We start from the raw sequence: 20,488 nt of genomic DNA, 5'->3' as shown, positions 1-20,488 counted from the left end.
CCCATGCATGAAGCCGGGCCCCTCGGGGCCCTTCACCCCAGCCGTCCTCCCTGAACACCAACTCCATGCTGAATGGTCTCTGGCCACAAGCGTCCTGAGCCGGGCTGACCCAGACAGAAGAGGCAGCAAACATGAGTGTCAACGTGTGGGGACAAGAGGATGAGAAAGCTGTGGGACAGGCCTCTGTGGCAAAGCAGGTGCCTTGCAGATGCCACATCCTGATCCTTGGACCTAAGAACCCTGCAGATAGAATTAAGGTTAAGAGCCTTGTGATGGGGAGATTATCCGGGATGATCTGGGTAGGCTCAGTCTCATCACACAGGTCACTAAGAGTGGAGGTCAAAGCGGGGACAACAGAAGCATCGGAGGGATGTGATGTTGCTGGCTTTGAAGAAGGGAGAAAAAAGTCACTAGCCAAGGAATGCAGAAGCCTTTTGAAGCTGGAAAAGGCAAGGCAACGGAATCTTCTAGAGCCTCCAGAAAGGAATACCGCTGTGCTGAGACCTTAATTCTAGCCCAGTGAGACCCTATCAGACCAGTGACCTGTAAGATATTACATCTGTGCCATTTTAAGCCATGGAATGCATCAAGGACTCAACAGAAAAGGGATACGGCCTCCAAAGACAATGGAGCTCTGACCATGCCCTTCTGCCCTCTCACCCTGGTTCCCCTCCTATCTGGCCTCGGCTCCTCTTCCCCCAAGTTCTCGTCACTTCTGACACTTGTGTCAGCGCAGAGAACACAACTGGATTTCTCTGAACACAAAAGCTCATGATGGTTCACCTGAGTGGTGGTTTCTAGAACACTGAGTGGGGTCTCAAGCTAGGAACTAGCCTCAACAATCCATTCAGGGGGTATAAAGTGGAGGTCGGGGGTCAACAGGGGCTGCCCTGCCTGAGCCCACCAGCCTGAGCAGTGGAGCTGTGATCCTGCTAATGACTGAGGGGATAAGCAGGCCCCTCCTCCAGCCACAGTCAGGTGTGAGGATGGAAACCCCCCCCCCCCAGGCCTTTGGATCCGGAGTTCTAGTCCAAACCAGTTAGCCGTGTGAGCTCCAGTACATTTTTGCGCCCTCAGTCAGTTCCCTCATCGTGAAGCAGGGGTAACCACCCTGCCCTGCGTTTCTCCCCAGTCAGCTCTGAGGACCATGCGAGAAGATGGGAAGTTAACTACTCGGGTGCACTGTTTTTCCTCTCTTTTCCTGAGAGAGCAATGGGGTCAGGAGACCAGTTTCTACCTTAGGCCCTACTGCAAGCCAACCCATGGTGTGACCCCAAACATCCCACCTCTGGGCCTTGCTAGTTTCATCCGTGAACTGGCGGGAATTGGGTCCTGTGAACACAGAGGGCTCTTCCAGGTCCATGTAGAGTATTTTGGTTTAAGCCTAATCCCTATCGCCCCCTGCTGGAACTTTCAGGAACTACACCAACCTGCTCCCCTGGTCTCTCCCAGGGTTTGAAACAAGTTCCTCCCATCCCAGGCCAGCACCTGGCTGTGGCTAAACAGGTCAAAGAATCAAGTACTGAGAAACAGCTTCACTCCTGATTCAGTATTTCGCAAAAGAGCATGGGCCCCCCACCCCTTCTTGTCACCCCATGCTGCTATAAAGGACAGCAGCATTCATGCCCCTACACCAGACACATCCTGGCCAGACCCTGGACGGGACAGGCGCTGGCTCCCACTCACCCCGGAGGCCCTCCCGTCCTCTCCCCTGCCAGGACACCCAGACTCTGCCCTCCCAACATACAGAACCATCTCCATCTGTGGGAAGAAGAGAAATGGGGGGAGGGGGGTAGAAGGGCTGAGTCCCGTGAAGGAAGAGCAAGGAAACCTTTCAACTATTAAATCTGTTTAGTAAAGACAGTTTCGCTCATACAAAACATCAATAGTTTACAACAATCTGAGTGCTGGACACACCACCAGAGACAGGGAGGCGCTGCAGGCCCTCCGAGAAGGGCCTTCCCCTGTGCCCAGAGAAGAGCCGGGGGGCTCCTCCACCACCTTGCCCCTGAGGGAGACGAAAGCTGAAGGATTACAGCCCCGAAGACCATGGCACAGAGGACGTCTCCCCAGGTTGCTCATTAACACTGGGGGAGGGCCCTCCCCACCCTCCCCACCCTCCCCTCACTGGCCTGGATACGTGAAGCTGAGCTGTTTGGGGTAGGGAAAGTGGCCAGTGGGGACGGGGGGGGGGGGGCAGAGCCGGGACATCTTTGGTGTGAAGGATCCCCCCCCCCAACACACAACAGCACTTGAGTGGTGTTGCCTTTGCCCGCATGGGGTGGCTCGCCAATGCCTCCAGAGCCCAGGAGAGAGACAGCAGAACGCAGAAGCTGTGCATCACTTCTAGACTGCCCAGGCTCACCCACGTGGGCAGAGGGGAGGCCTGTTAAGAAGTGGCTAAAAATGTAGGAAAACTAAACAAGAGTGGGTTAAGAATGGCAGGAAGGAGAAGTGGAGAGGCCACTTGGAAGCTAAGCGCCTCAGAGGACGAGGACCAGCACTAACTAGGGAGCAGGGGGTGAGGACGGGGGGTGGTCCAGTCTTCCTGATTGTTGTGCCAGTGCCTAAGTCACTCCTCTCTGCCTCCCAGAACCGGCTAACGGGCGGGCCACGGAGGGCCTGGCCCAGAATCTGGATAGGCTTCTCAGGCACTTTGGCAGACCCGACATGGGCACGGCAGGCCCAGGGAGGGTGAAGGCTCTTGAGCCACAGCAGGGCCCCTCCCTCTGCAGCCCTGCCTGCCCCTGGCCCCTCAAATGCAGTCCCAGACACAGATCCGGGCACACATACACATGCGCGCGCGCACACACACACACACAAACACTCACACTCACACTCGCCTCTGTGCGTCTGGCACACGTCTGAGGGCTCCAGCGGAGGTGGGTGGCATCCCAGCCCCGGCCCTGCATGGCTTCGAGCTCCCAGAATGCCTCGGCCAGCAGGGACCTCAGGCTGTAGTGGGGAAGGAGAGGGCAGTGGGACCACACAGCGACACGCCCTAGAACAGTTTCCACAAATACCCTTTAACAAACCCCAAACCCTTGCACGTCCAGAGGAAGGGGTTTGGGGAACAGGAGGGCAGAGTGGGGCAAGGAACAATAAAAGAAGTTTCATAAAAATTCTAAGTCAAATTACTGACAGAATTGCAAAATGAGCACGGGTTCAAGAGCATCTTGCTCCCTTCTCTCTCCACGCCACCCCCAACCTCCCGGCCTCCCCGTCTCTGAGGTGGCCGTTCGTTTGGAACCAAAGGCAGGATTCAGCCTCTGATGGGGCTCCGGACTCCATGCCGCCGAGGAGGAGGGGAGGCGGAAACGGGACAGTTCTGTGTCTCTTCGTTTAAAAAATATATCCAGGTCGAGAGTTATTGCTTGCCCTGCCGTGCAGTGGGATGGGCTCAGAGGCTCAGTGAGCGAGGGCCGCGGCCTCCAGGGCCCGAGCTTTCTTCCGCCTCTTCAGAAGGAGAGGATTGGACGCATCTTCAATCTTTTTTATCTTGATCTGCTCGTAGTCGACGCGCATTGTGGCCAAGGCACTGGTCATCTCCTCCTGGGGAGGGGAGGGTTTCACCGAGGGGGAGACACGGGAGACAAGAGACACGAGGGCAGGGGGAGGGCGACGGGAGGTGGGAGCAGAGAGGACAGGCTGCTTAGTTAGTGGGTCCAGGGCCGACAGCGGCCTGGACCCCAGCGTGGGTCACCGGAGCCTGGGCACGGCATCCTGCTGCTCTCCCTGAGCCCTCCAACGACCCCGCAGGAAGGCAAGAAGAGGACCAGGAGTCCCGTGAGCTCCAGCCTGTTAATAGCTGCGTGACCCTGAGTAGTAGCCTTTGGGGTCCCTTTAGTGAGCGGGGGGCTTAGCGGGAATAAACGCAGAGTCCCCGGCCCACAGCCTGGCCGGGGAAGTGGCTCAGAGTCACTGCTCTTGTTCTAACACAGATCCCCGGGGTGAGCGAGCGCAGACCCAAACTGCCCCCACCCACGCCTGGGCACCCCTGGCGAGCCGCCTCCCCCCAGCCCCTCGCAGCCAGGACTTCCCTCACCTTGACATCCTCCCACCGCTCCTTGTCCTCCTTCAGGACCCGGCTGGTGTGCAGTGGGGTCTGAGGGACCTTTGTGGATTGCTGATGGGGAGAAAAGGAGTTTAAGCGACAGCCTGGGATGGGGCACAGTGGTGGCTGAACCCTCACCCTGAGGGACGGTTCCCATGGACCCAGGTCTCTCCGGCCTCTACCAGGCTTACCATGATCCAGGGGTGGTTCATAAACTCCGTGATGGTCATCCTCTGCGTGGGCTCCGTTTTCAGCAGGTTCCGGATAAGCATCTTCACTGGGGGGTGGGGCGGGGGACAGAGACAGATCAGGGGCCACTCTCCCTCTTCTGCCTCTTCCCAAAGTTTGCAAGGTGAACCCAGATTCGGGGGTGGGGGTGTTGCATGGAGGCAGACTGCCCAAGGAGCTGCTGAGGGCATGACGCCTGCACCACCTGATAGGTTACGCGTGGCCCCACAGCCCTGGCCCCGCGCCAGGCCCTTCACACGACAGGACGCACCCAGCGGGCACAAGCACAGGTACAGACCCGTTGCCACACCACCCCCACGAGCGGGACACCTACGTGCACACACGCGCACGTGCCGGCCTGGGGTCTTTACCTTCCTCTGACACTTCGGACCATTCTGGGTTGGGAAATTCATACTGGCCCATTCGGATGCGAGTCTTCATGCCCGGAGAGATGGCAAGACCATGGTTGGAGTAGAAGGGGGGATACCCACACAGCCTAAACCATGACGCAGGAAGAGAGGGATAGCGCTGGTATTACGTAGGGGGCCTTGCACCAGGAACAGGCTGAGAAACGGGCTTCTTCTTGTCAAGGTCACAGAGAAATTGGAACTCATTGATTCAGGCACAATGTATGAAGTCAAGACCAGGGCCCAGAAATCCAGCATGCGGAGTATCTAAAGCACAGTTTCCTGCCCATTTATCAGTTTATAGCCACCGCTTGGCTACCAGAATCCAATAAGCATTGAGAGAAGGAGACGTGCCGGGGATTCCCAGGGAAACCCCATCCAGAAGGGGACGCTGACCTTCGCTCCTTCCTCTTGTCCCAGAGAGGTACAGGCTTCCTTCCACCCCGCTGCCCCAGCCCAGCACCGCCCCCCCCACCTCTCCCTGGCACACTCACAGGATGTACATGATGACACCCAAGGACCACATGTCACAGGACTTGTCATACTTCTCTGGACCCAGCACTTCCGGAGCTGCAAACCAAAGGTCCCTGTGGGTGGGTCTGGCCCTGGGAGCACTGTGCTATCTCCCATTTCTCTGTGGAACATGTTCTCCCTCCCAGCCCTTCAGCCCCTCATGATGGTCCTGGAGCTGGGGGTGGGAGGGGGGGGAGCAGCCATCACCCAGTGCTGGGATTGGGGGTGGGGAACAGACCCTCCTCCAAGAGGAGCCCTGGGGCTAGAGTCTCGAGACCGAAACAATTCCTGAACTGAACAGCCTTGTCAACCCATGCTGTCCATTTAATTCGACAAACACGTTCGGAGTGTTTATTCTGTGCCAGTCAGCTGGGGCCCCAGAACCAAATCTGTGTCCCAGACTCCACTGGGAATCTGATGGCAAGGACCGACCTTCTTGGGGAAATTACACGTGGGCACAAAATCCTGCCTATACTCTCAGAAAATTTCCCATAATGCCTCAACCCCAGCTTCACTCTGATGAGCCCTACTTATGGTCAGGTCACATCAGAACCAGCTCCAGAAAGGGTCAGAGGACATGATTCTCCCAGGACCGGTGGCACCGAGAGCTGGAGGGAGGGTGTGAGAGCAGCCCTGGGGACAGATGGGCGCCCCAGGCCTCCTTGGGACTTACCCACATAGTACGGCGTATAACAAGGAGTGGTCAAAGAATTGTGGCTGGTGGTTTCCTTGGCAAAGCCAAAATCGGTGAGTTTCAGAATGGCATTGGGCCTTTTGGAGGTGTATAGGAGGTTCTCAGGCTACAGAGAGAGAGACAGAGAGAGACAGAGAAACGGCAACTCTGCTGAGCCTCTGAGGGGCTATGAGAATCAGAAGCGTGACGTTCCTGTCTTCCCTCCTCCATTCAACAGTCATCAACAATCAGGCGGGCATACATGACCAGGGGTCTGCCTTCTGAGAACTTACAGCGTGCTTGGAGACAGGAGACTAACACAGACAACCACGAGCAAACATCACAGGGACACAGAAACCAAAGGTGAGGACCACAGGGCTGGGCACAGCCACAGGCGGCTTTGCTCCTGGGTTTGGGGGTGTGCCCAGAGCGGGCAGGCACCGTGGGGCAGAGAATGGCACCCCGCCCTACTGTGCCCTCAGGAGCCAGGCAGCAAGGCTGCAGGACACTCCTGGGAAGGACAAACCTTCCCAGGGTCACCGCGGTCCCACGGCTGCGGCCCTCCGCGACACTCAGTCAGGGGGAGGGGCGGCAATAAACGGCTGGTACCTTGACATCCCGATGGGCAATGTTGATTGAGTGCAGATACTGGATGGCCTCACCGATGCTCTTCATGATTTCTGACGCTTCTGTAGCCGTGAGAGGTGGGAGAGAGAAAGAAGGTCACAAGATGCATTGTCGGGTTTGAAACCCCACCCCCCAGTGCAGCCCCAGACTCCCTACGTCCACCACCCACCCTAGAAACCAAGAAATGGGGAGCGGTCACGTTTCAGCTGCGGATGCCAGCCTCGGCAACAAGCTGGAGGAGGCCGTGGGCCTCGGCATCCCTCCTAGAGAGCAGGCGCTGCAGAGGCCCCCTTCCCACACCCCTGCCTGCCAAGGCCCGTCCCCACAACAGACCCTTTCTACCTCTTTCTGTGAACGCTTGGTCTCCTCGGTCCTGGATTCGGCTAAAGAGCTCTCCGCCATCCAGACTGAAACAAAGCCACAGTCAGATCCGACGGGTACAAATTCCCGCCACCCCTCCCCACCGCCCGCCAAAAGAAATGAAGCATTTATGTCTGAAGCTGTGGGTCCAGGCCTGGGCAGTGCCCGGAGGGAGAGGGGCCTGAGTGGGAGGCGGGGACAGGCTGGGCAAGGGGCAGAACGGGCACGGGTGCGTACCATTCCATGACAATGAGCAGGCACTTCCTTCCCGCGTACAGGTTCTCGTAGACATCGACGATCCGCACGATGTGTGGGCACTGGGAAGCCCTCCAGTGCAGCTCGACCTCCCGGCGGGCCTTGGGGCAGTCCTGAAGCATCTGCAAGCCAAACGGCCACCTGTGTCACTGCACTGTCTCTGCAGGAGGACAGCTGGCTGTCGCCCCGGGTAGGCCTATTCCAAGGCCGTGGCCCAGGTGCCCACGGACATCCACGCTGGTTCGCCAGAACTCCCCACCACTCCCATCTGGTCCCCCGCCAGCTCCTGTGGCATTTTCTCTGGCCCCTCCCCCTAAATCCTGACTTGGAGCTCTGCAGCTCCCTTATCTGCTCTGAAAGAAACCTTAAGATGACCTCCATGGGGCCTTGACAACTACACCGAAATCAGCCCATGGACCATTTTATCCAGGTGGGCCCTTCCTAGCCATGGGCATGGAGTCTTTTCTAGAAGGCAGGCAGCAGTCGGGCACTGGGAGACAGGGGTTAGTAAAGGAGGCATGAGGAGAAAGACAGGCTGAAAGAAAATGAATACAATCATAGAAAGGGGCCTGGAGAAGGGAGGGACTCCAGAATCAGTAAGAAAAGGGACCCCCAAGATCCCTCAAAACCCAGCACACCAAATCCAGAGCAAGGTGCTTTCTACCTCTGTGACATACTTCGTTCGACCAACCGATGGCCTAGGGAGTCAGCCTGATGCGGTTCGAATGCCCCTTCTTACATGTTTGCAACCTTGAGCACATTCCTTACTTAACTCATGAGCCTCCTTCCTGTGCCTTCTTCCCCGGACCAGGTGGCCAGGGACACTAATGGAACCTGGGGGGCTGAATCTTGATTAATCCAAGCCAGTCTCACTAATTCCTAGTCCTTTACTAGTGACTAGTTTTGGAACAAGCCTAAGAGCCAACGCCGGCCAAGATGAGATTTGTAAAAAATCCGCTAGAGGCCTCTTAAAGGGAGCACAAGGAACCCATGCCGTCTTTCCTGCTCGTGGTACCTGGAACGGGGACAGCCACCTTAGTGCCATACAGGAGGCCGCCTTAGAGGACAAGTCCATGCCCTGAGGAAGCAACCGGGAGAGGAGGCAACGACCTGGATCCTTGCTGACACCAAGAACCCGCCCTCAGAACTTGTTTGTGGTAAGATCAGAATCTTTCCTTACTATTTAAACGGCTTTTAAGGAGAGTTCTTTTATTGCGCGGAGCCAAAGGCACCCTGATCTATTCCTTCGCAAAATGGGGATAGAGTTGCGAGGATTGAACCACCCCGCAAAGCGCCTAGCAGAGTGCCTGGTCTATGCCCGATAACCAGAGCCATGGCTTTCATTCCAGAACGTCCGCTATGCGCACAGCACAGATGCCAAAGTGATTAAGACAAAGACCCGGAGAGACTTACCATCTCTGTGGGAAGTCAAGATTAGCCCTACACAGTAATTTAAGGGCGGTGGAGGCTGAGAAGGAAATGGCGAGGCAGAAGGGAGGGCATCCAGGCCAGGAAAACAGTGGGGATCGGGGCACTGACTGGGAGGCAGTGGAGTTGGAGTCGATGGGTGATGCAGCCCAAAAACTCAGAGACCTGCTGCAAAGTGCACAAAGCTTGGAAAGAAAGATCAGAGGGTCCGGATGAAGCCAGATCACGGAGGGCGGTGAAAGGCAAACACAGGAATTTCCAACAATAAAACTAGAATTCATCATGCTACGGTCTGCGATATCCTAGGCCTTTTCTAACTGCACAACTGCCTTTTTTTTTTTAATATAATTTATTGTCAAGTATACAGTGTGAACGGTGTGCTCTTGGTTTCGGCGGTAGATTCCCGTGATTCGTCACTTACATACAACAACACCCAGTGCTCGTGTCAACAAGATGCAACTGCCATTTTATGGGACGAGGAAATTGAGGCTCAGACAAATAGCGTGTCCAGGGCTAAGTTCCTAGGGAAAGGCAGAGCCAGGGTTGGAATCTAAGCATGGTGGGTTCTAAAGCCCAAGCCTTTTCTGTGACACGAGTCTTTAAAAGGAGAGCTGGAGGCTGAGACTTGTCAGTTCCAGACAGGCAAGTGCAGACTGACCTTGCAGAGGCAATCCCCAGACAGGTGCCCAGATAGTTCAGTCTCCTAAGGAGCAAGCAGGAGGCAAGTTTCCTGTGGGGTCACACTGCCACCTCGTGGCCATCTGGGGATACTGCACATGTTCTGAGTTCCGCCACCTTCAACTTTAATTCATTTGGATGGACCAGGAAAAAAGCTTACTTTCCTTCCCATGCTCTAAGGAAAGCAGGAGGAGGTACTGACCAATTTCATTTGCATGTAATTCAACTCAGTCAGCACTTACTGGGTCCCACATTGTGTTGAACGTCAAGACGTAACAGAAGAGTCCCAATCTGAAAGAATTCAAGCTGGGGCGGGAGGAATCAGGGTACTAGGGGACATAGACACAGAAAATACTTATGACCCAGTGAGCTAATGTGCTATATGGGTGATAAGTTCAAATGGTTCAGAAGCAAAAGTTCTCAGAACAGCCAAATAGGAAAGACCTCTCTCGCCCCCTACAGGTGCCTAGATGACTACGAGACCCAGAGAGGAAGAAGCAAAGTTGACAGATTTACTCAGAGGCAACTCGAGGTCATGGATTTACAATCAGGAGGGTCTTGCGTGCGGGTCTGGAATTTGTCAATTTCTGGTTGCATTCCCTGGGAGAGGTCATTACGTTCCTAAGCCTGTTCTGCATCTGTGAAGTGAGGGGGTAACACTTGGCTGGCCCCCTTCCTCACAGAGCCATTGTAAGCATCTCATGAAATAGTCTCGCTAAGAGTGCTTTGTTATCAGGAAGGCACTCATCACTGTAAACAGCGGCGTAACTGCCACAGCACAGGGACTCTCTCCATCGCCTCTGAGTTGGGGCTGGAGCCCGCTGACGTCACCAGCAAGACCGTAGGCCGGGCTGGCGTTTGCAGCCCAGTGACCACAACCTGGAAACCAGCTCCGGGCTCTGACCAACCAGAGCTGTGCCAGGCGGGGACACCACCAATGCCCAAAACCCAAGTGCGTGTTCCCTGGCCCTCCCACGAACTCAGAGCTGGCGCTCCAACCTGAGACGGGTTAGACCGCGTGGCAGAAGAGCATGTGGGGTCAGGAGGCCTGGGTTCACATCCCGCCTCCAGGCCCACACACAACGCTTCTCCTGGTAGACGAGCCAGACGGACCCACTACAACACGCTGGCCTCAGGAGCCACGCGCACCTCACTTCCCAGCTCTGTGCTTCCTCGCGCGGTCCGCTAAGCCAACCTCCCTCTCTGCAAGGGGTTTCCTCATCTGTAAAGCGGGATTAGATGCAGCGAAACAAACAAACCGGAAAGAGTCGTATGTTTAAGTTCTACAAGAAACATAATAAGAATTTCCCATGGAGACTGGTGCCTGGCGTCCAGGTACGTGTTTATCAGAAATCGCTGGAGGGATACGAAAACCAACAAGCATCGAAGGCAAGACCTTCGACTGGGTAGGGGGGAGGGCGGGCTGATGTCGTGGGGGAAGAGCCTGAAGAGCCAAAGAGGCTTTGCAGACAGCTGTGGGGTGTGGACAGCCAGCAGGGAGGACATGAAAAGCGAGCTAAGTAAAGAACAGTGGTGGGGGTGGTGGCAGATGGGGCGGGGCGGGGGGGGGGGGGTGCATGAGCCCCTAGCCAGAGAAGAGTCAGAGAGAGAAACAGGATTCCCGTGGTGCTGCCAGGGGCCACCAACAGGTTCAACCAGAAGCCGACAGAGTCACCCAGGAAAGGCTCACTCCTCTGGCACGACAAAGACAGTGGAGGCCAAAGGGCCCAGGTCTCCAGCTCTCAGGGCTCCAGACCAGATTGGAGGAAGGAAGGAAGGAAGGAAGGAAGGAAGGAAGGAAGGAAGGAAGGAAGGGTCTTCTCACCAAGAAGCCACAACACACAAAGCCTGCAAGGGTTTATGAAATATTTTAAGCCACACTAAGTGTGGAGCAGATGCTGTGACTTGTCCCCGCCCTCCACTCCGCACGCCGCGTCTGAAATTCTCTCGCACTGTGGAAAAGGCTAATGATCGCGTGTGCAATAGACAAGGCCACCCACCAAGTGTGGCGAGGGCCAGGGACAAGGCCACAGAGCCCACCGCCTGGGGAGGAACCTCCAGGATGACAGTGGCAACGAGGGAGACGTGGCAGCTTTCCCCAAACCCTGTTCCGAGCCTCAATTTGCCGGAAGCTCTGGGACGAGGAATGGGGCCCCTGTTGCTGGTTGCTTATGGTCCCCCTTATCTCCCCAGTCACCAAATCTTCCACTGTGGGGCCACAGGAAAAGGCTCAGGAGTGGTCAGCATCCTAAACCTGGCTGAGGCAGAGAAATGGGAAGTAACAGAGCCCAGGGCCTGAAGCATGGTTCACCAGCAAAGCAGGTACGAGGACTGGAGGGGAAGGAACGAGCCGCAGGCCCCAAGGGATCATCCCCTTCACAGGCTCCAACATCTGCCAGGTGCGTGACCTTGCGGAAGTTTTTAATCCCTTTGGACTTAAAAGGGGGTAATAACAGGACTCGCCTGTATTAAATGAGGTAACGTATGTAAGTTACTAAGAGCAGTGCAGGGCACACAGTGAGCAGCGCATTCGTGTTTGCTATTATCATTCTGCCCCCACTTCCCACCCAGGTCGTTTCAGGGTCCCACCGGGGTGGGCAGCTGGGATCCCGCTCACGCCCACCTGGTTTATGGCGTTATTAATAGCTCCAGGCACCGGGCGGAGGGGGACCCAGAACACTGGAAGGGAGGCGGTCTTTGGCATCCCAGCTCTGAGCTCTTCCTCTCCCTCCCTACGCCACCCAGACCAACCGGACAGCTGGGGGCGGGTGCACCCGTAATGAGAGGAGGAAGACATCCCTTCCCAAGACTGACCAGGAGCCAAGAGTCTGAGTCAGGCACTGCGTGTGTCCGCAAGTGTGTGGGGTGTCGTTAAAACCAGACCTCCTCCGTCACTCGCAGCAGGAGGTCAAGGGAAAAGGCCCCCGTGTGCCGTGCACCCGCCCTCCTCCTGGACTACAGGGCGGTGCTGAGCTGGCGCTCTGAGGCACAGAGGGAAAGAGGAGGTCGCTCTGAGGCACAGAGGGAAAGAGGAGGTCGTGGGCAGGAGGGCTGCTGCCGTGAGTCCAAGAGAGCACTCCAGTGGAGAGCGGGATCCCCAGGGAGCAGGGGGAAGGGAGCCCCTGTCCTCCGGGGTGCTCTGTGCTAAGCGGGTGCTAAGGACTCCAAACGTGGAACCCTCGTACCCAACTGGGAGGGCGCATCCCACTTTACTAATGAGAGAACTCAGGCTCAGAGAAGCCAAGCAATCCATTTAAGGTCTCCCAGCAGTTGCCTGTGGCAGGGCTGGGATGCGGTGCCTGTTCTCACTGCTCCTGAAGCCCCTTTTCCACCGCCCCGTGGTAGGGCAAAGGCACAAAATCTGCCATGACTGTCCACATATCAACGCCAAAAGTGGGGGCCCGAACGTACGAACCCTTTGATCCTGAAATCCCACTTAGAGAATTTTACCCAAAGCTACTATCCTAGAGGGGCCTTAAGGTATGTCCCGGGTCAGTGACATCAACCAGAAACAGCTAATGAAGGCCCAGCGATAAGCAGTCAAAGTTGCTTTTGTTTAGAAGTGTGTTTACCTATACAATCTATAATCGTTACTGCAATGTTGGAACTGAATGTTTCGTCAGTAAGGGAGTCCTGTGTGTTAGATTCTCAGTCACCATCAGTCACTGTCAATGGGGGCACTCTACTTTTTTTCTTTGAAGCACAAATCCCAATCTTCGTTTCCTCAAATTTGCTCATCAGAAAGTATCTGACAGTAAGTGAAAAAAGCAAGTTACAAAGCCTAATTAGGTACAGTACAGCTCTATACATTTATTCACATCTGTGGGGGGAGGGTGTAAAAGGAAGGGCATTCATACTCAGTAAAACGCTAATGGTAATTCTACCTGAAAAGGAGGATTACAGTAACTTAACTTTCTTGTATCTTTCTCTTCCAGGTGACTTACGATGAGCATCTGTACTTTTTAAGAGGCAAAGAAAGACGCTTAGCTCTCCAAATGTATTCCAGAGGCCGTCGTCCCACCCCCAGGTCTCCCCACATCCACGGAAGGGGGAAGGCAGCTCACGCCAGCAGGTGCAGGCTGCCACGGGCAGGTGCCCACACCCCTCTCCCCGACAGGAGGGGCAGACACTGAGAACTGCAGCTCAACCCGCCCCAGTGTCCTCTGTCCCCTCTGGCTCCTGACCTGGCCGTCCAGCTCCCCAGCCAGCGGGCGTCTGCGTCAGCTCAAAGCTCTTTACGCCTCTCCTCTCAGCCTGAAGCCTGCGGAACTGGCCCCCGCAGCCCTGTGCTAGCGGAAGAGGGAGATGTGGGAGGTCACGAGGCCACAGGACTGGGACACACTGTCCTCACAGCCCTCATCCCTGGACCTGGAACCAGGGAGGAGACGCAGAGCGCAGAGCGGGAGCTCACCCCCCCCCACCCCCCCAGGATGCCATCACGCAGCAAGCATCTGCAGCACCCAGTTCACACAGCCCGCCGTTTGGGAGAGTGCTGGGATGTAACAGAGAACACAGCAAATCACGCCTGTGCCCCATGCAGCCTCCATTGGGATGCAGGAGGCACACGGTGCAAAAAGTCTAAAAAGGTTTATTACATCCTGTGACTTGTGCTACAAAAGAACGAAACAGGGGGCTAGGGTGCTGTCAGAAATCAGCAGTGGTAGTGGGGAGACTCTCTCTCGCCCCCCCCCCCCCAATGACAGAGAGATCCTTATATCCTGGACACATGGTCACTTGTCTCTTCACATCTAGTCCAGCTCAGGAACCTAAGAGATGATGAACAGGTAAGTCTTGGTTGAAATGACCTTTCTCTAAATCCCTGGCAGCGTGGGGGTGGGGAGTATGCCCTCTTCTAGAACTTCTGCAATGAGGAGCTAGTGATGACCTTCCCCTAGAAAATGACCTAAGGAGAAATCAAATAGAGTTTTTAAGTCTTAGAAGGTTACTGACATAAAAGATACACAGAAGTATTGCATCTGGGTCCCTCGTTGGCACACACAGTCCCAAATATTTGGCTGTGAGGTCAAAGTGGTTCTCTGTTTGTTACTTTCATTATTGTGATAGGGAAAAATCCTCACCCAAAACAAAGCCAGAACTTATAACGGGGAATCCAGTACTAAAAGCCTTGAAAGAACCACACTACACTGCCCACACCAGCTAGACCTTCCCTGTGCTTCCTGCCCTCTCTCTCCAGGACCTTCCTGGGGGAGCCACAAAGGACCAAGGTTCAACAAAAAGGCAAGAAACTTAAAAGTCACACTATAAATGACAATTAAAAAAATATCTATTTGCAACACATGACAGATAAAGGCTAACTTAACTCCGACAAACCAATTGTAGAAGATTAACGGTCCGATATAAAAATGGGCAAAGAAGACGACCAGGCAGTTCAAAGAAAGGGAACACAGATGGCCAAATGAGAGATTCTCCATGCAACTCGTGAAAAGAGAAATGCTTACAAAAACAAGACAGTAATGTCACCAGAATGGCAAATATGTTTTAATGTTTGACCAAAACCAAAACAAAACTCCTGGGTTTATGCCAAGATTTGGGAGGAAAGGGTACACCCTCATACACCCCGTAGGGACGTAAACTAGTATAGAGGAACTTGGCCCGAATCTATCAAAATTGTACATGTTCAAACCTTGAACGGAGTAATTGCCCAGCTAGGAAATCATCCCACAAATATGTTCCTAACGCATTTTAATGGCCCCCAAACTGGTAACGACCTATGTCTGACACTTCAGAGCTGGTCAGATAGATGGCAGGCACCTACACACCAGAGAACTTGGTGCACAGGCTGTGAGAGACGCGGGGCCGCATACACCATGTTTATGGGAGGGCAGACCAAGAACAGGATGGCACTTTGGCTTTACTGTTACCATCCTGGTTTGTTTAATGGACTTTCATTGGCATTACTTAAGCAACTTTTAAAGTATATTCATGAACACAAGAAGCCAACACACCAAAAAAGGTTAATTAATGGGTCACTGTAAACGGTGGTAATAAAGGTAGTGCTTTCTTCTTTTGTGGGCTTTTCAAACGTCCAAAAAATATACTGAACAGAATAGAAAATATAATAATACCATTTGGGTGGTCTGTTGTTGTTTTGTTTTTTAAGGCGCAGGGGAGAAGGTACACAGGCCTGCAGATGCTCACAATTTTTTTGGAGGTATTTATCCCAAATAACGTTAAGAGGGTTGACTACCAGGAGAAGGTTCTACCGAAAAACTTGTGTTTTTTTGTTTGTTTTGTTTTCCCCTTTATTTTTTTATTTTTTATTTTTTTACTTTATTTATTGAGAGAGAGAAAGAGAACGGGGGGGGGGGAGGGGGAGGGGGAGAGGGAGAGGGAGAGGCAGAGGGAGAGGGAGAGAGAGAAAATCCCAAGCAGGCTCCACGCCAATGCCGCACTGGAACTCAAGAAACGTGAGATCATGACCTGAGCCGAAGTCGGAAGCTAAACCCACTGAGCCACCCAGGTGCCCTACGTTTCTACTTTATATCTTTCTGTAATATTTGGATCTCACCATCTACATGCATTTCTTTTTAAAAATCAAGCCGAGAGGTTTAGATTCTAAGGTGCACTATGCCTCAGTTCTTACTTGACCCCTGCCCTCAGACTGACCCAGCTCTGTGTGACCCAAAGCAAGTCAACCTTCCAACTATCGAGGCAGGGGACCAGACGCAGGAGATCCCACACTGGCCGCAGGAGGAAGGACCCGGCGTAGTTCAAAGTACGAGGGCTACCCGGCTGATGTAAAGGCCTGATGTCTCCCTGAAGAGCATTAACCCAAATATGAAAAAGAGCAGCTTGAGGCCCCAGACCACCGCTGCTAACCACCTGTGACTCCTGTGGAAATGAGCACCGCACAAGGTCAAGCACGCTGGAGTCTCAGGCAGGAAACTGACGGACTGGGGGACACAGATATTTGTGTTTCTTCCAGCAGATGCTCATGATCGAAAGAGGAATGTTCGTGTACACCACACCAACCACGTGTCAGGTGTACTTTATATTTAGAAAACACGTTATAATGAAACCTCCGAACAGCCCTCTGGAATAGTCAATTGCTGAGTCCATGCGGAGGTGTGGCAACAGGTCCTGGGGAAGCAACTTGCCAAGGACGCATGGCTAGTAACTGCCGGAGCCAAGATGCAGACCCGGTTCAGACACTAAGTTCCAGGGTCTTATCTTCACGACAAGCGACGCTTTGACAAGCAAACCCTGAGCTGCTGCTATTAGTTTACTGTTGCCCTGGCTCCCTACGCAGCCCTGTTCACAGGTCTGCCCCATTTATCTCTGCACCTGCCCGGCCCAGCGCACAGCTTAGTGCAGAAGAGACACAATGTACACTTTGCTGATAAATTAAAAGGCGGGCTGTATAACAGAATGGCTTACATCAGGATACAAAGCATCTTTCCCTGCACACGAGGCAGACAGTGGTGGGAAGGAAACACACTAAACGCGCCCAGCTGGATTGAAGCCAAAATCAGAGTGGCAGGAAGAAGAAAATGCCACATTCTTTGCAGCGTCTAGGTACAACTTTTAAAAAACCCACAGAGATAGACAAAGTATCAAAAGAAATTAAGACGGAAGGAGGTCAGAGACACTGTTTCTGGCCTATGCAGCCCCCATCAACTTGACCCTGTGCAACTGACGAAGCAAATTCAAATTCTTAATTAGCAGCCATAAGTGCCAGGTCATGGTCAACTCTCCTGTGAAGTGGAATGAGATTCATGGTGCATACACTTTCATCAACAGATCTAATGGGAGGTGGAGAGAGTTGAGAGACAGAAAATGGAAGACAAGAAGGGTCCTACAGATCACCAGGGCAACACACACACATACACACACACACACACACACCCTACCCCTGAAACAATTCCTCATGCCCAAGACTGAAAGTCAGCAGAGTGAGGAGAGAAGGCAAGGGAACCAGAGGTTAAGTAACGCCCGTGGTAACCTACGAGAGAATAAACTGGTAGAAGGTATGAATCACTCTTCCCTGCTGTTAGCAAAAATGGCCCAGATGCAAGACAGAGCTCGCATCACCCAACGTGAACACGAGGGCATCGGACAGAGAGAAATGCAAGGTGTTTTGTTTTGTTTTCTTTTCTTTTTGTCTGCTAAGAGCATGGCACTTGATAAATTCTTGCCGTGCCTTTCTTAAGAGTTCACCTGTCACACAGCCGGAGGTGCAAGGAAGGGAAATGCTCCTTCAGATTCTGACCAGGAAGCAACATCTAGTAAATTATGTAGGAACAACAAAACATCTTAGCACAAACAATAGCAACAAGAATACCACATTGGGAGGAAGTAACCTTGTTATTTTAGAGTTCAAAGGAGGGAAGAAAAAACTCAGGCACAAAAACAATTGTTTAGCCTAGACTTGCAGAAAACCGATATTTAGATGTTGCCTCAACGGAGCAGTATGAGCTCAGATCCCACAGGGGAATGCATTTCGAAACATAAGGTCTGGTCCCTCTGAAGTAGATTCTGAGCACGTAAAACATAATAACCCCCGAGAAAGAAACGAGGGGGAAGCAGCCACCGATGGTTAAGTCCACAGCACAGGGAGCCCCGATGAGCTCGGGTACTGAAGACAGGACAGACCCCAAGAGAGTGGCGTGGGCTCTTAGAGCGAGCAGCGCTTGTGAAAACGCAAGAATGACTGCAGGCTGTCTTAATCCTACGTGCAAAGCTGTCAGAAAAACCAGGGAGGGGGAAGAGGGCCCCTCATGGGGCTGAGGCTCTAAGCCACAAAAATGACGGCCGATGCGGGAATGTTCATCTCCAGTATGGTCCATCGTGTTTTGTTTGTTTGTTTTTAATCGCAGAGAAAGTTCTTCAGATTCGAACAGGCCAAACCTTGACACACACTGAAGGGAAGCTTTGAAGGGAAGCTGAACTAAGAGCCAACCTATAAGCACCCAAGGATGATGGAGTGACAAGACGCCAATCACGGGACACAGAAACAATCTGAGGTGTGCCTCCAGAACCAGCTGGTGATCACGGAGGGCTCCGGGGAGGAGGAGACGGGGGCGCCCTGCTCTCCCACAGCTTTCCTTCTCTCAGCACCCGCCATGCTCCAGGCACCATGCTGAACGCTTCGGGATTTAGGGAGTTCACAGACCAGTCAAGGGAAAAAGAAACGACACGTAAACAGAATGGTCATTAAGAGGGGCCGCCGAACGTCACATCGGTCTCTGGCCAACGGATTCTGAAGTGCGACCGCAGCCCAGCCTGGGTTCCCTGAGAGGCTGTGACACATCTCATCTCAATACCTTTTCTAGCAGAGTCACTAAATTATAGACCAAGGAGTGCCAGATGCAGGGGGCCTTCACTTCTGGAGAGTACACGGACAGTCCCTTGCCGGACCTTTGACATGACAAAGAAACAAAGGGTGAGAGGACAGAGCGCTGCCACAAGTGACCAATGACGAAGTGCTATTTAATGGATCTGCGGCCGGCTGAATGTGCAGCCAGCTGAACTCGGCGCCCCCTCTGACCTGCTCCTCGGCCTCAGTAAATGACAATGACATCCAGCCCCCAGATATAAACCTTGAAGTAGTTGTCCCACCTACTCACCCACCCACACATCCAGTCTGATCTTGTCTTTGGAAAGCTCTCCAAACAAATCCACGTTCTCTCTTCCAGTCTTGCGGCCACTTGCTTGGTTCCCTTTTCTCTTGCGTGCCTTCTAACTGGAGTCTAGATGCTAGCCTTAATCTGTTCCCGGCACATCCCACGTCAACCTCTGAAAGGCAAGCAGGAGCAGGGCACTGTCTTCCTTAGACATGTTCACTGGCTTACGGGACAAAACCCCAGTTCCTTAGCCTGGTCTTTCCTGGCTCCTCGCTGCAGTATCTCTGTCCGCCGCCCGCCCCCCCCCCCCAACACATTCTTTCTGCTTGGGTGCCACGACACTTGACAGTCCTCCGGGCCTCCAAGTCTGCATCCTTCGAGCACCAAGGCAGTGCTGACCTCCTGTGAGAAGCTTCCCTGACGTCCTCCAGGCACGGCCAGCCCCTCTCCTCTCTGCTCTCAGAGACTCTTGGTAAGCTCCTACTTCCACACTCACCGGCGTCAGTTACAAGACCATTCCTTGCCCTGCCGTGTAGACCTTGTGCCTCTTAAAGGCTGGGACTGTATCTCATCCACCATTTTTTCGAAGCTTAGTTGACACGAAGCGTTACCTTAGATCTTGTTCACTTTTGCTTGCGAACCCGAGGCCCAGTACATGGCATTATGGCTGTACTTAATACACGCTTGCTTGTTGCCTAAACACAAAGCACACCTCCAGCGACAAACTGAGAAATGCCATCTGTGGCTTTGCCTGCTATTTTACCAACAAGCTGGTTGAAGACAGAGTACACGGCAAGCTCATCAAACTTGCAGGTGACCGACAAGTGGAGGTGTGCCTGGTAACACATTTCTAAACGATTACAGTAGGTGAACATACGGGCCCGAGCAAAGTCCCAAGTCAGGGGTTCAAAAAAAAGGCATCTACTATAGCATGGGATAAGAGGGACCTTTCTCAAGTCAGATCCATATAACACGAGGAGTGACAGCAAAGGCTCTGAAGCCAGGCTACCTGAGGGGTCGCAGTTCCTGCATTAGCTAGTTTCCTCACCTTCTTCGGTGTCCTTGAGTATCGTACAGACACAATAACTGTATCTACCCCATAGGGTTGTTGCTCAGTTAATAGGAAAAATAATGCATTTGCCACTAGAATTGTGTCTCGCTCAATAAACTCTAATATTTTTTGCTATTGGGCTGCTGCTGTGTTGTTAAAAGCTACTTCTAAGAGAAGAGAATCTGTAAAGCACTGTAGTTAAAAGCACAAGGACCTGGAACTGGACAGTCCTAAGTTCAAATGCCAGCTCTGAGCTTAGTAGCTGCCTGAACCTGGGCAGTTATTTCACATTCTTTTTGTTTGTTTTTAAAGATTTTATTTTTACGTAATCTCTACCCCCAGTGTGGGGCCCAAACTCACAACCCTGAGATCAAGAGTCGCACGCTCTGCGGACTTGAGCCAGCCAGGCGTCCCAGTTATCTCCGATGTCTTCATCCACTCAACGGGGCTAGTGATGAATCTGCCAGAGATACCCACTTCAGCATTATATCCCATGGAGAAAAAGCAACTGGAGAGAAGCTAAACTCCATTAACAGAAAACGGGTCAAACAAATTATTGTACATCTACAACGACACATAAAATAATATACAGTTATCACAAAGAATGACGTAGATCCAGATATACCAAGA

At 53.2% G+C, this 20,488-nt stretch overlaps 1 protein-coding gene across 2 annotated transcripts in view; it reads right to left on the bottom strand.

Moving 5' to 3' along the window:
• Nucleotides 1-1,836: 1,836 nt before the first annotated feature.
• The window catches only part of MAPKAPK2 (MAPK activated protein kinase 2), a 44,962-nt gene continuing 26,310 nt past the window's right edge, over nucleotides 1,837-20,488 (bottom strand). Inside the window, exons 2-10 of one of the 2 annotated variants that reach the window (XM_047076733.1) lie at nucleotides 7,100-7,239; nucleotides 6,836-6,909; nucleotides 6,485-6,564; nucleotides 5,876-6,002; nucleotides 5,184-5,259; nucleotides 4,654-4,778; nucleotides 4,246-4,331; nucleotides 4,046-4,126; nucleotides 1,837-3,552 (exon numbers count right to left, since the gene is read on the bottom strand). In XM_047076733.1, the coding sequence (XP_046932689.1) occupies nucleotides 3,409-3,552; nucleotides 4,046-4,126; nucleotides 4,246-4,331; nucleotides 4,654-4,778; nucleotides 5,184-5,259; nucleotides 5,876-6,002; nucleotides 6,485-6,564; nucleotides 6,836-6,909; nucleotides 7,100-7,239 (933 nt within the window). In that variant the 3' untranslated portion in view covers nucleotides 1,837-3,408. The remainder of the gene's footprint in view (nucleotides 3,553-4,045; nucleotides 4,127-4,245; nucleotides 4,332-4,653; nucleotides 4,779-5,183; nucleotides 5,260-5,875; nucleotides 6,003-6,484; nucleotides 6,565-6,835; nucleotides 6,910-7,099; nucleotides 7,240-20,488) is intronic. The other variant, XM_047076734.1, reaches the window with a different exon arrangement.

The sequence above is a fragment of the Lynx rufus genome, unplaced genomic scaffold (genome assembly GCF_022079265.1).
Source record: "Lynx rufus isolate CCGP_SWC_20201006 ecotype Redwood Valley unplaced genomic scaffold, mLynRuf1.p SCAF_15, whole genome shotgun sequence".
In the NCBI taxonomy this organism is placed as follows: domain Eukaryota; kingdom Metazoa; phylum Chordata; class Mammalia; order Carnivora; family Felidae; genus Lynx; species Lynx rufus.
Note: the sequence above shows the minus strand (reverse complement) of the source record. Positions and strands in the feature narration are given on the sequence as shown.